The 12,442-nt window shown below is 37.0% G+C and overlaps 1 protein-coding gene across 1 annotated transcript in view; it reads right to left on the bottom strand.

The window, feature by feature from the left end:
* The window catches only part of ccbe1 (collagen and calcium binding EGF domains 1), a 353,313-nt gene that overhangs the window by 77,344 nt on the left and 263,527 nt on the right, over positions 1 to 12,442 (bottom strand). Inside the window, exon 4 of the mRNA XM_028802493.2 lies at positions 6,728 to 6,862. Within this exon, the coding sequence (XP_028658326.1) occupies positions 6,728 to 6,862 (135 nt within the window). The remainder of the gene's footprint in view (positions 1 to 6,727; positions 6,863 to 12,442) is intronic.

Genomic DNA, 12,442 nt, shown 5'->3' with positions numbered 1-12,442 from the left:
CTTGGTGTGTGGGTGTGTTTGTGTGTGGCCTGCGGTGGGTTGGCACCCTGCCCGGGATTGGTTCCTGCCTTGTGCCCTGTGTTCAGATTCAGCGGGTTGGAAAATGGATGGATGGATGGATATTCATTTAAGGATACATTTTGCACAAACATTTTCTTCACACATAACTTACTCCATGTATATACTTTTATCAGGCAGTGCAGCAGGCAGCAATGGTTTGGAGATCCTCACATCTCTTCTTGATTGTAGTGGATCTGTGTTTTAGCATTAGTGGATGCAGTTCTCATTTTTGAAATTTTTGGACATGTACTTCTTACTGTTTATAAATATTATTGTAATCATGATATCACATCAGCACCATCTTGGATGATTGTTTATCTCTGTCACTACTCTCTTGTCATTGTTTTCATTGACTGAAGTATTATTATTTTATAGCAATGGCATCTACTGACAGTCACGTGGTTTGTTGTCATCCCGATATGTTACGTCATCATGCAGACCTCACCTTATATGGAGGTGCACAGCATTCATTTAAAGCATCTGATCAATTTTCATTCTTTACGCTAATGTTTTCATTTAGTATAGTGGAAGCTAAAAGGCAGTTCTAAAAAGAATTAGTATGAGAACGTTTACGGGGTATTTGGTTTTGTGTTTTTGTCCTGATCTGTTCAGTTTGTTTTCTTGCCGTTTAAACCTCTGCCTGTGCCTTGACTGTGACACTACTTGCCTCTTTTCATGTACACATCTTCCAGATTTTTCTCTTATGCACTTTTATTTAAACCTGTCTCTCTCTGTTTGCTAATATTAATGTTTTAAACCCCTAAATTATGTGAATGGCAACTGATTAGCTCATCAAATTTTTAATGCTTTTATGCAATAACATTTAACTATCCATTTGTTTTTATTAAGTTGCTAGGAATAAATGCAATAAATCTATAAATCACTAAATTGTGATAAATCTTAGTGTTTTATTATAAAAAATTGTTGGTAGAGTCACATGCTGATGCTTATTGCTACCGCCTTAGAGCTCCAGAATGTTGTGATTGAATCCCAGTGCAATTTACATTTTTGTGGAGGTTGCACATTCACGATATTCTTTCTCTTTTGATACTCCAGTTTTCCTTCTACACACAGGAGATGTGTGTTTTATGTTATGGCTTTCTAAACTGGCCTTGCACATGTGAGCATAGGGGAGAGGGTTTACATGACTGTGGTCTGCAATGGACAGGCTGTTTTAAATCAATAATTGGGTGTGCTTGTGCTGAGGTGTAGATTAAGTGCGAACGATCGTCTGAGAAGATGGCTTGCCTCCGGGTTGGTGTGAGGTGGTCAGCCGACTGTGTGTTGCATTGTCGGCGCATGCGGGTGGTCTGATTGTCTCATTATCAGCCTGGGGCAAGCATCAGGTGATCACACCTGCAACCGCTCCCTAGCATATTGAAGGGGAGAGCAAAGGAGAAACAGGAGGAAGACAGAGAACGAAGAGTAGAAGAGCCGTGAGAACAGCAGTGGGTGGAGAGGCAGGTCGAGTCAGCTAGGTACTGTGGGGAAAGGTAGCACGGTCATTTGCCTCACGTAGGAGTGAAGATTTAGTGCTTTAGGGGTGGATCGTGCCCACTGAGTATCCTTGAAGAGTGGGTGCGATCAAGATAGCGCCCTCCCCAGGGATCCGTGGGACGACTGCAGGAGCATGAAGGGAGACTGGAGGACAACTGACCCCAAGCGGTCTGGCTGATGCTGCTCAAGGCAGCTAAGATGGGGATTAGGAGGACAGGAGCTGCTAGTGTCTCCACCAGCTGAGTGAGCTATGGGTGAGCTGGGGAGATGAAGAGGGAGTTGTGTTGGACTCATCCAGATCTGTAAGGAACAATAAACCGCTGACTGTGGCATTAGTTTCAGTCTCATCTTAAGACATGTTTTTAATCTCACGGACTGTTTTAAAGATTATTTATTTATTGATTTTTAGAAGCACTGCACTTATTGAGCACTTTGTTTTTGATGGACTATTTTAATAAAAGCACTGAGAACTGTTTCACCTTCCCCTTGCTTTGTGTGGTGTCCTCATTTGTTCAGCTCATTCCTCGGAAACATCGGCATTGACAGGTTCCAAAGGCTAACAGTGGGGCCCTGTAGTGTAAGGCTAACCCGCACCATCACAGGATCTGGCTTTGTACCTGTTGTTGTTAGGATGGCCTAAAGCCCTCAAGATGATGAAGAGTGTTTAGTGATGGAGGCCAGTGTTCATACTTCAACAAAAGTACTTTCATTTACAGCAACAACATTCATGGCTTTCTTGGAGTTCTGATTTATGAGTTCAAGTTATTTTACATTTTGAAAATGAGACCAGTGAATATTTTTCAGCTAAACTTGCCCAATTGATTTAAGTGTTTTCTTTACCTTTATCTAATGTTTTATTGTATTTTCCCTTCACAAATGACTGATAAAAGAAAATAATATGGATTTTCTTAGACTTTTATTAGATGTTTTTCTGACCAGTGTTTGAAGAATTTTCATAACTCTCTTTCTATACTTTGTTCCAGACATTGTTTATTTTATTACAACATTTATTACCTGGTGTTCAGAAAACATTAAAACAAGCTTTCTTAAAAAAATAATTATCATCTAAACTAAAAAATCAAGCGAAAGATTGAGTCATTTATTTTTAAAACAACATTTTCTCACATAAAGAATCAAGAATGATCAAGCTGGGAAAATGGCAAGACTTTGTGCAAATTAGTTTAATTTAAAAATGACTAAATTATGTGGTTAGCGCTTTATTCCAAGTTGGAAAAGACTTTGTACCTGTTGTTACTGGGTGCAGGAACATGGCAAAAGAGTGTGAGGCCTCCAAAAAGAGCCACAGAGCAGGCCAGTCAGCCCGGCCCAGCTACCATCTGAAGGCTGTGGCCTTTACTGACTTAGAAATAAGAAGCTGGCTTTAAAAATTTAAAAAATGTTCAAAATTAACACAAATGCCTTACAGACTTCAATAGATAATCCATCCTGTAATCTTTATAAATAAAGAGTTTGTTAGAAACTTTACAAAAAAAGACAAACAAAAAGGATGCGCTAAAAAATACAACCTGAGGCAAACAAGTCAACTTCCACACTCCGTAGGCAAATCCAAGAAACAATTAAATATTCACACACAAAAAAACAGCAATACTCACAAATAACTCCTTCTCAAAATCAATGCTCCACTGCTTTTTCAAGCAGAGTTATAAAGCCAGAAAGAGGACCCAGCAGCAAGGATGTCAAGGTGGCCCCACCTCCCTGGGCTCCACCCGCAAAGCACAGAAAATGTCGGCACATTCAAAGAGGGATAATCCAAATAACAAAGAAATCTAACAGTAATAACACAAAAATCTTAAAAATAATAATTCAAAATAACAAAACAGAAAATAAATACAAGCCTGGGGGGAAACACCCTGGCTGTAACACAAAAAATGCCATGAACTCACTTTAAAAGCACATACAGAAATAAAACAGTGGTTAGGACAAAAACATGTTTGTTATTAAAATTTAGTGTTGTGAAATATTTGTTAGTGATACGATTTATGAAGGGGCAAACTGAAGTATGCTCCTTTTATGAACAACTGCCATCGTTTGACATACAGTGTTTTGACAGTAGAAATCAGAATCCTCTGTGTCATGGCTTTCACTGTCCTGTTGATTTACATGTAGGCAGAATAGTGTCAGACTTTAGTGCCGCTTCCACATAACTCTTGGGACATACAGTAGGTTCAAACCCTAGCTTGTTCACCATTAACACTGAGTGAACAACATTTCAGTTTTCAGCTGCATTTTAAAAATCTGCTTTCCCATAAATCTGTGATTCTAAAATGGACCTGTTTGAGCAAGAGTTGAAGTGTGCTCAGTGGTGCCCTCAAGTAAATTAGTTCCCCATACAGGTTTGATGCCTGACTTTTTCTGATGCTGCCAGGAATTGCTTCATGTCTCCAGACTGAAATTTTTTACAAAAAATGGATGGATTTTTCATATTAATATTTGCAAATAGGGACCTACATACCACATCTATACAGTACTTTAAAAAATCTTAAAACAAAGATTTATATAAGCTGTATTACCCTTAATGCAAAGAATTTAGTATAGTCTAAATAATCATTAATTTAGTACTGCTGTATATGGGCACAATATGTACAGACTTTAACAACAGTTGGTAATCAAAGAACCCTTTAAATTTTTTGTTTCTTTCCACATTGGATCTGTGCTTTAGTTTCTGAATAGACTAAGGGTGTATTCAGTTACAGTAATTAGATGTTTATTATTTTCAAGGCTGGGCACTAGCTAAGTCCCTAGTTTTTGTACAAGATTTTTGTAGGATTTTTTTTTCTAAATAGTAATTATGTTGGGGTGACTTACTGTATTTTTTATTCTTGTATGTTGATATTACTGGTATTATTACATGAATACATACAATAAAATTTAATACATATAGCTGAATGTGTATCTGTCTCTAAGCCAGAGTTACACAGGAAAGGTTTTAAAACAACAATGTTAATGTCCTGGCACAGTCATAGTCCAGGTCTCAATCCATTTAATAATTTGTGGCTGGACTTGAAAAATGCTGTTCATTAACAATTCCCATGCAACATGACACAGCGTGAGTTGTTTTACAAAGAAAAACATTGTAAAATTGCAGTGTCCAAATGTGCAAAGCTTGGCGACCCGTGCACACAGACTAAGGGTGTCATGGCTGCTAAAGGTGCATCTACTAGATACTGACTTGAAGGGGGTAAATACTTATGCAATGAATTATTTTGTGTTAAATATTTCTAATTAATTTAGATCAATTTGTAGAGAACTGATTTCACTTTGAAGAAACTACCAGCATTTTTGAACAACAGAAAAGGACTCTTAAATATAAGAGTTGGCATAGGTGTCTTAATGGCCTCCCTCATTAGTCTTCTTCTTGCACGATCACTCAGTTTTCACAGACAGCCTGCTTAAAGCAGATTTACAGCTGTGTCATTCTCCTTCCATTTCTTAATGATTGACTTAACTGGACTCCAATGGAGTCCACTTGTGCTTTCCAGTCACCTTTTCACAGAGTTGCTTCCAGGGTTCTTTTTCTCTTCATTGTATACGTCAGTCCATGATACTGACTCACCACAAGTTGGACCTTCCTCATTAGTTGTGTTTATACTACAATCAACTAAACTCCCTTGGGTACAGGTGATCTCCATTTAGGAAGTTATATTATTTGACTTCTAAATCCAGTTGGCTGCACTTGTGATGACTTAGGTGCCTGTCATATTATCGGGGATGAATAGTTATACAATCAGTTATTTTGTACTTTTCTAGTTGTAAATAATTCAGATCACTTTGCAGGGATATGTTTTCACTTTGACATTAATTAGTCTTTTTCTCTCAAAAATTAGTGAGCCGTTTTTGCTGCTGATTAACTTGTTTTGCCTTAGGTTTCATTGATGTGACTCAGACCCATTAAATGTTTCTTTTTCCTTAACGAGTAACCAAACAATAATGAAACACAATACAAGCCACCACATGACCAGCTAACCTGAAAATAAAGAAAGGTGAAGGTCTCAGTCATGTTGGTCTGCTCAGGTCACCAAAATATCTTCACAGTGGTCTTAGAAAAAACAGAAAATCAAGTCTATTCTGGCAGAATGAGAGCAGCAACAAGTCATGATATTCAGTAACAGCTTTAATTAACAGCAAGAACTGGCTTCTCATTAAGAAACTGGTTGGAGTGAAATTGGCTGGAGTTTGACTTCTCAGTTTAGCTGGTCACCTGTTGTCTAGTTTCACATCTCATTTCTGTGATGAATGGCTGCCATTTAATGAAGAAACAAATCAATTCAGTTGATCCTTAAACCAGGGCCATTAAAATAAAGGGAAAAGGAGTTAATTAGCAGTGATTAGGAAAAGGGTTAGAATGAAAACCTGCAGCCACTGTGGCCCTCCAGGACTGGAGTTGGACACCCCTGGCCTAAGACAAGGTTTATTGATATGGTGAGAGATGACATGAAGGTGGTGGGTATTACAGAGCAAGATGCAGAAGACAGGAAGATATGGAAAGAGATGATCTGCTGTGGCAACCCTAATGGAAGCATCCAACAGAGTTTGCACTTCCTCCATGTGGATTTTATTTTTGCGAACTCAGGTCTTACTCCTGTTTTTATGAGTTGTGGATGTTTGGTTAATGCATAACTTTAACTTGACCATGTAGGTGTTGTTACGTTTCAGCCAAAGTTTCTCCTCTGGCTTGTATTTAATATCTTAATGTGTCTTTTGTTCACATTTGATTCCTTTGTTTATGATAATATTGTTATTTAGTATGTATTGACCAGAGCAGCTAGGGAGTAGGCCCATAAATTGCTGCTCTGGAAGCTTCATTTTGGGGTTTTGTTTAGAGGAACTCCCCCAGAAAACTTACGGCAGATGTGAGTGTGGTCTTCAATGTACTAAGGCCATATCCAGGTTTGACTCCTGAATAGCATCTCATGCTTCCACAATAAGCTCTGGTCCACCAGGACCCTGAATTTGATTAAGGGTTTGATGATGGATAGATGGATGGAAAATTAAAATTAAACTGATCCAGTAAGCAATAGGAATAGGATAAAAATGACCGTGAAAAATATTTGTTCAGTCCATTTAACTTTGAGTAGAAAGAAAAGTGCTATATACATATAATTAATTATTATTATCACCTATTGATATAAATGGGTTTAGCAGTTCTCACCTATGCAATATGGCTTCTCTCTGTTCCTGTGTCTTTCTCTGTCATAGCGATAACCCTCATAGCAGGTACAAAGAACCCTTCCAAAATTATCTGTGCACTGTTGCTCACAGGGTGCTCCGGCACATACATCATAATCTGAAAATACAATAAGAATTTTATTAGCAACAATTATTTACAAGCAAAAAAAAATCTTACTGAGTCTTTTCTAATTGCATTGTTACACTCAGTTTTATTAGTTTCCAACTTGCCTTTTTTATTTTTATAGACCTTAAGCAGGGCCTCTTCCACAAAACACATGCAAAACTGCTGAAGAATTTAGTGCTGGGAAATATCTTTGAAAAAGGGTACTGACCTTGGTACTAAAGAGCTGAGGACAGCATTATTGACAAGCTCTGTTCCAGAATGTTGTTTTGTTAAACCTTTTCTTTGATACTTTCCCTTCACATTTTTTTCCACTGGCCAAACTTCTAGCAGCCCTCCTACTGCATTAAAAAATTATACTGTATGTGGAATTGTTTAAACTGTTGTGGCTCATTTAAAATTCACCCTGTTTTCCAGCGATGAAGGAGCTATAGCAAACTTTGCTTTTTGTTAGCTAAAGAAGGGAGGTAGGAGAAAATGAAGAGAACAGTACAGAATGTCTCTGTTCCATTTACCTCTTCCAATTAGAATCATTACAGTTGTGAGCAAAGAAGTGTTATCTGTAGAACAGTCACTGCTTATTTAGATTGACTGTCTGCGAGGAAGGATGAGGATCATGTTTAACAAAGGCGCTTTTAGGAAATGTGTCTCAAAGGCTCATTCTGCTCAGGTCACTGTAGGAAATAATGACCTGTAAATGACATGAAACAGCTTTTTAATTTGCTCATGACTATGCAATGCTTGTGATAATTTCTTCATGATTATTTGCTTCTAGGGTACCATCTTTTTCCTAACCTTTGGCAGCAGCTTCAAATAAGAGACTACATGGAAGGTTATCATATTTTGTGAACATAATGGTGAATGTACTACTAATTGGCTGCCTTCAAAAGAGTGATTACTTTGAACTGTAAGCATTTTTGAAAAATTATGCTGGAGCCAAAAACTAATAATACCTCATTCACTATGAATTTCAAGACAAAATTCAGCAATTTTTGTAAGTATTTAATGACGGAGTTAGAGCTTAGATATCAAAATCTGTTCACTTATTCTAAAATGCCCATTTTGTCTATGTTATTAACCACATGCTCAGTAAGGTGTTTGGTTTTTCATTTTTGAGAGATGGTTTATACATGACACTAGAGCCCCAGAAAGGTATCATTCATTCAACCACTTTTCCATAAGCATCTTCTGTTTATCGGAAATAATCAGCCTTTAGTGTTGAGCTTTCGATGCTTAAGCTTTGTCCGATTACGTTTTTTAATGGAATGAATGATTACTGTATTTTGTATTGTACTTGGAGAATTCGAGAAAGAAGACACTTAAAAGGTAGTAATATAAATATTTGAAAAAGCCAAAACTTGTCCAATAAAATGGAGGTCTGGTTCAGTGTCTGGATTTTCTGACATTAATTACAGAAGGCAAATTCATTCTAAACAAAAAACACCTTCTAACATAGGAACTTTATTTAGACATTGGAAGCCACATGGTGGCTAGGTAACAAAATATGGAACAAATTTAGAACATAACACTTTTCAGGTATGTGAGTCTTGTACTTACAGGAATACCTAAATGTTGAATTAAGCTGCTCATGCTAAACTTAGCCTCCAGGTCTTAATTTGGCTCAGTAAAATATTTTCTCTTCGCCAAACTGATATTAAAAAACTGTTTTTCTGCATCTATTTCATAATCCTTGTTATATAGTTAATGTCACAACATCAGGTTAACAACATAGATTTTGTACTGTTGTTTTGGAAACCTTTTAGGATTATTTTTATCTTGTTTTTATCTGGCCAAAGAAGATTCACAAGATGAGGATATAGTAATATATGGATATTACTTAGAGTTGGAGTACACAGGCTTTAAGTGACTTGTTTAGGTTCACACAATGAAGCAGTGGTGGGAAATGAACTGACAACTTTATGTTTTAATGTCCAGTGCCTTGATGACTACATAAGAGCACCTATTTATTACCTTTGGTTTTATTTTTTGTTGAAAGCCACTTATTTTTGAATCCAATTTGGTTACCATGACATAGCTAGCAAGTATGTCATGAGGATAATCATAAATTCTTGGTGGGCACAAATCTGACGCGGTGGCTTTGGAATATCTTCAATCTAATGTCCTAATAGCTTTTTTAATTTCTTAGATGCTTCAATACATTCATTGGTTTGTGTTTTCAGTAATATTTGTTTTTTTACCCATCTGTTTATCTTTAAATTGTGATATCTATCTATCTGTTTGTCTCTCACAGGGATGATGTTTGCATACATTAGGCGTTAGATAAAATAGAATGATTGTTTTGCAGAGACAACTCTAGTTTGGGCTCCGATTTAGCTATTTTCCTAGGCATGTTTTATTTGCCTGTTAGATTTTATGGAAGAACCTTCTTTGATGCTTAAATTCAGAAGACTCAGTGGCATATATTTGTTCCACCAGAAATGTATTTTTATTTTGTTCGCTGTGAAAGCAGGTAAGACTCAGCCCTTTCTATAAGGGAACTGAGGTCATTTATTTTTAAACACCAAATATAAAGTCAGGATAGAGCTCAAAGCCCAATGCCTTTCCTCTTTTAGGTGGAGAAGTAGCTTGACAGACTGCCATCTCCATGTGAAGCAGCATGACAGATAGCTAGAGACTTTCTTTTAAGTTTTTTTAGCCTAGGACTTTGGATACTCTCCATAACCAGTTTTCACTCAGAAATCAAAAATTCACAGAGGCAGTCCATATGTCTTATAAAAAAACAATTTCCTGCACATCAAGTACATAAATACAATGCAATACAATACTGTCAGCATGCATGGCCATTCATACCTGAAATGCGTCATAGAAAAGGATCAATGTTTCATCTATCTATTTTCAGAATTACCTTATTACAAATAAGGGATATGAAGAAATGGAGCCTATATTATTTGCAATGGGTACAGGGTAAAAAACGAAAACTTAGGATGCCTTGTCCTCTGCATACGACGGGGTATCCAAAAATTCCAAAAATCTGTTAACAGTACAGGAGTATGGTGTCGTTATTGAATATGCCGCTAGGACGTATGCCGATAAGTCTAGTTAATCGGTCTGCCACATGGCGTACTGTTGAGTTGTTCGAGTGCGTATTTCTGGTTTTTATTCTATAATTGTGTGAGAAGCTTCTGCAATTTCTTTTTCCCCCTAAAGAAACCCCTGTAGAATTTCAAGAGACAATGGTGATCATGTTTTTCAACAAAAATGGACTTGTTCATTAAAAGCTTCTTCCCAATGGGCAGACTGTTAATCAGTGACATTACATTGAATAGCTGCGGCATCTATAGGGAAAGCATTGGGAAAATGTTGAGAGAAGTGAAGCATGTAGAACTTGACAAATCTCACTCTCTGTGACTTCTTTTGGTTCCTGAAACTAAAATTTAGTCTGAAGGGAAGAAGATATGCTACTGTGGAAGAAATCCTACAAAAAAGGAGGCCATAGATAATGTAACAAACAAAGAGTGCAGGAAATGTTTTCAGGAATGGAAGAAGCACAGGGACAAATGTATGTGGAAGGTGATTGAAAGGGATTTGCACTAAATTTATAATAAAGTTTTTTTTTGTTAACGATTTTTGGGTTCCCCTCATACATCCACACTGCATCAGCTTCACTGTAGAAGTCAACCTAACATGCCAGTCTTTGGGATATGAAAAACTGAAATACCTGAAGCAAAAAACAGGTTGACTTGGAGGAATACTGCAAACTCCATGAAGACATTGAACTGGCAGGATTCAAAGCAAGTGTACCTAACCTATGAGCCAGTGCGCCAGCCAAAAGGGTCGATTTCTCTAAAAATTATTTAGATACACATTATAGCAAAACATTATCACACGGGACATAGTATTAATATACCGTGATGAAATAAAAGTTGAATCCAGAGATTAAAAAACGGAATTCTCCTACCATAGAGGAATTGACAAATGTCAGTGAAAAGTACAATTTTATATATTATATATTAGATTAGGGCGGCACAGTGGCGCAGTGGGTAGCACTGCTGCCTCGCAGTAAGGAGACCTGGGTTCACTTCTCGGGTCCTCCCTGCGTGGAGTTTGCATGTTCTCCCCGTGTCTGCGTGGGTTTCCCCCAGGCACTCTGGTTTCCTCCCACAGTCCAAAGACATGCAGGTTAGGTGGATTGGCAATTCTAAATTGTCCCTAGTGTGTGCTTGGTGTGTGGGTGTGTTTGTGTGTGTCCTGCGGTGGGTTGGCACCCTGCCCGGGATTGGTTCCTGCCTTGTGCCCTGTGTTGGCTGGGATTGGCTCCAGCAGACCCCCGTGACCCTGTGTTCGGATTCAGCGGGTTGGAAAATGGATGGATGGATGGATATATTAGATTATACACCCCTAGAATAAATAAATGTGGAATCTTTAGTAAGCAGAACTCACAGCTATTACCCAGGCATTGATTTTCTACACCTACTTTTTGAATTACACTGTCATGGGAAAGAAGCATTGTGAAACATCTACTCATCCCAATGTTTTTTCCTTAGCAAAGAAGCTCAAAATGCATTAACAGTTCAAGGACTCAATTTAATAAGACTTCTAGGAGTGATAGTGAGGATGAGCGATAAGAAATTATTCATTACAATGCATTTAGAAGTCGTTTCTGATCTTGTGATCAATGCAGCTATGAGCAAAAACCTGACCTTTGGAATCACAATTTAAAGGAAAATCCCACTTCTCCTATCTAAAAATTGTGGAAGAAAAATAAGCCACAATATTTTAATTTAACAGAAGGTGGTCTGATTCAGGACTTTAATGTTAAAGTTCGAGGATCAGCATTATTGCTAATAATGTCCTCCTTTTGTTAAATTAAAATATTTTGGCTTATTTTTCTTCCATCTATCCATTTATCTATCTATGTAAGTTTTATTTAAAGAGCATCTGTAAAAAGTCAAACTTCCCATCGGGGACACATAAAGTTTTATCTATCTTTTAATGTCTGCCATAATACAGTGATGAAGGAGGATTATAGTTTTCTCAGTCACTACTGATGACATGGGCTGCAATGATTCTGGTATACAAACCTTTAAACTAGATTGCTTGCAAGGAAAACCCAATTATTTACAAGACAAACCAATGTTGTCAAATATAACATTCCTTTTTTAAAATATTAGTTTTTAATGCATTGCCAGTTGACTTCGACAACCAATCTGAAATGATAGAGGCAAGAGATTCACAAGAGTCAAAGACAACAGTATACTGGCATGAATTACAATATCTGAATAATAGCTAAATGAAAATGATAAAAAATATGTATTACTAGTGGTTAGACATCCTTCTGAAATGACAATACAAGATATAGGAAATGAGAAAGTGTGGCACTACATGCCAAAGACACTATTCAGGATTTACTGATCAACACAGGAAACAGAACCATGTCAGGTTACGTTATTAAGTTCAAAATAAATATATTTCAAGTACAAATAAAATAAAGAGGTGTAATTGGATAAAGAGTCATTAATACATAATATTAAAGTGATCACTGTACAAAAATCAAAAAAAGCAAACAAACAAAAAAAAAGAATTGTCCTACTGAATCCAAAACAAGTTTTTAAA

The sequence above is a fragment of the Erpetoichthys calabaricus genome, chromosome 5 (genome assembly GCF_900747795.2).
Source record: "Erpetoichthys calabaricus chromosome 5, fErpCal1.3, whole genome shotgun sequence".
Taxonomy (NCBI): Eukaryota; Metazoa; Chordata; class Cladistia; order Polypteriformes; family Polypteridae; genus Erpetoichthys; species Erpetoichthys calabaricus.
This window is presented reverse-complemented; position numbering and strand designations above follow the sequence as displayed.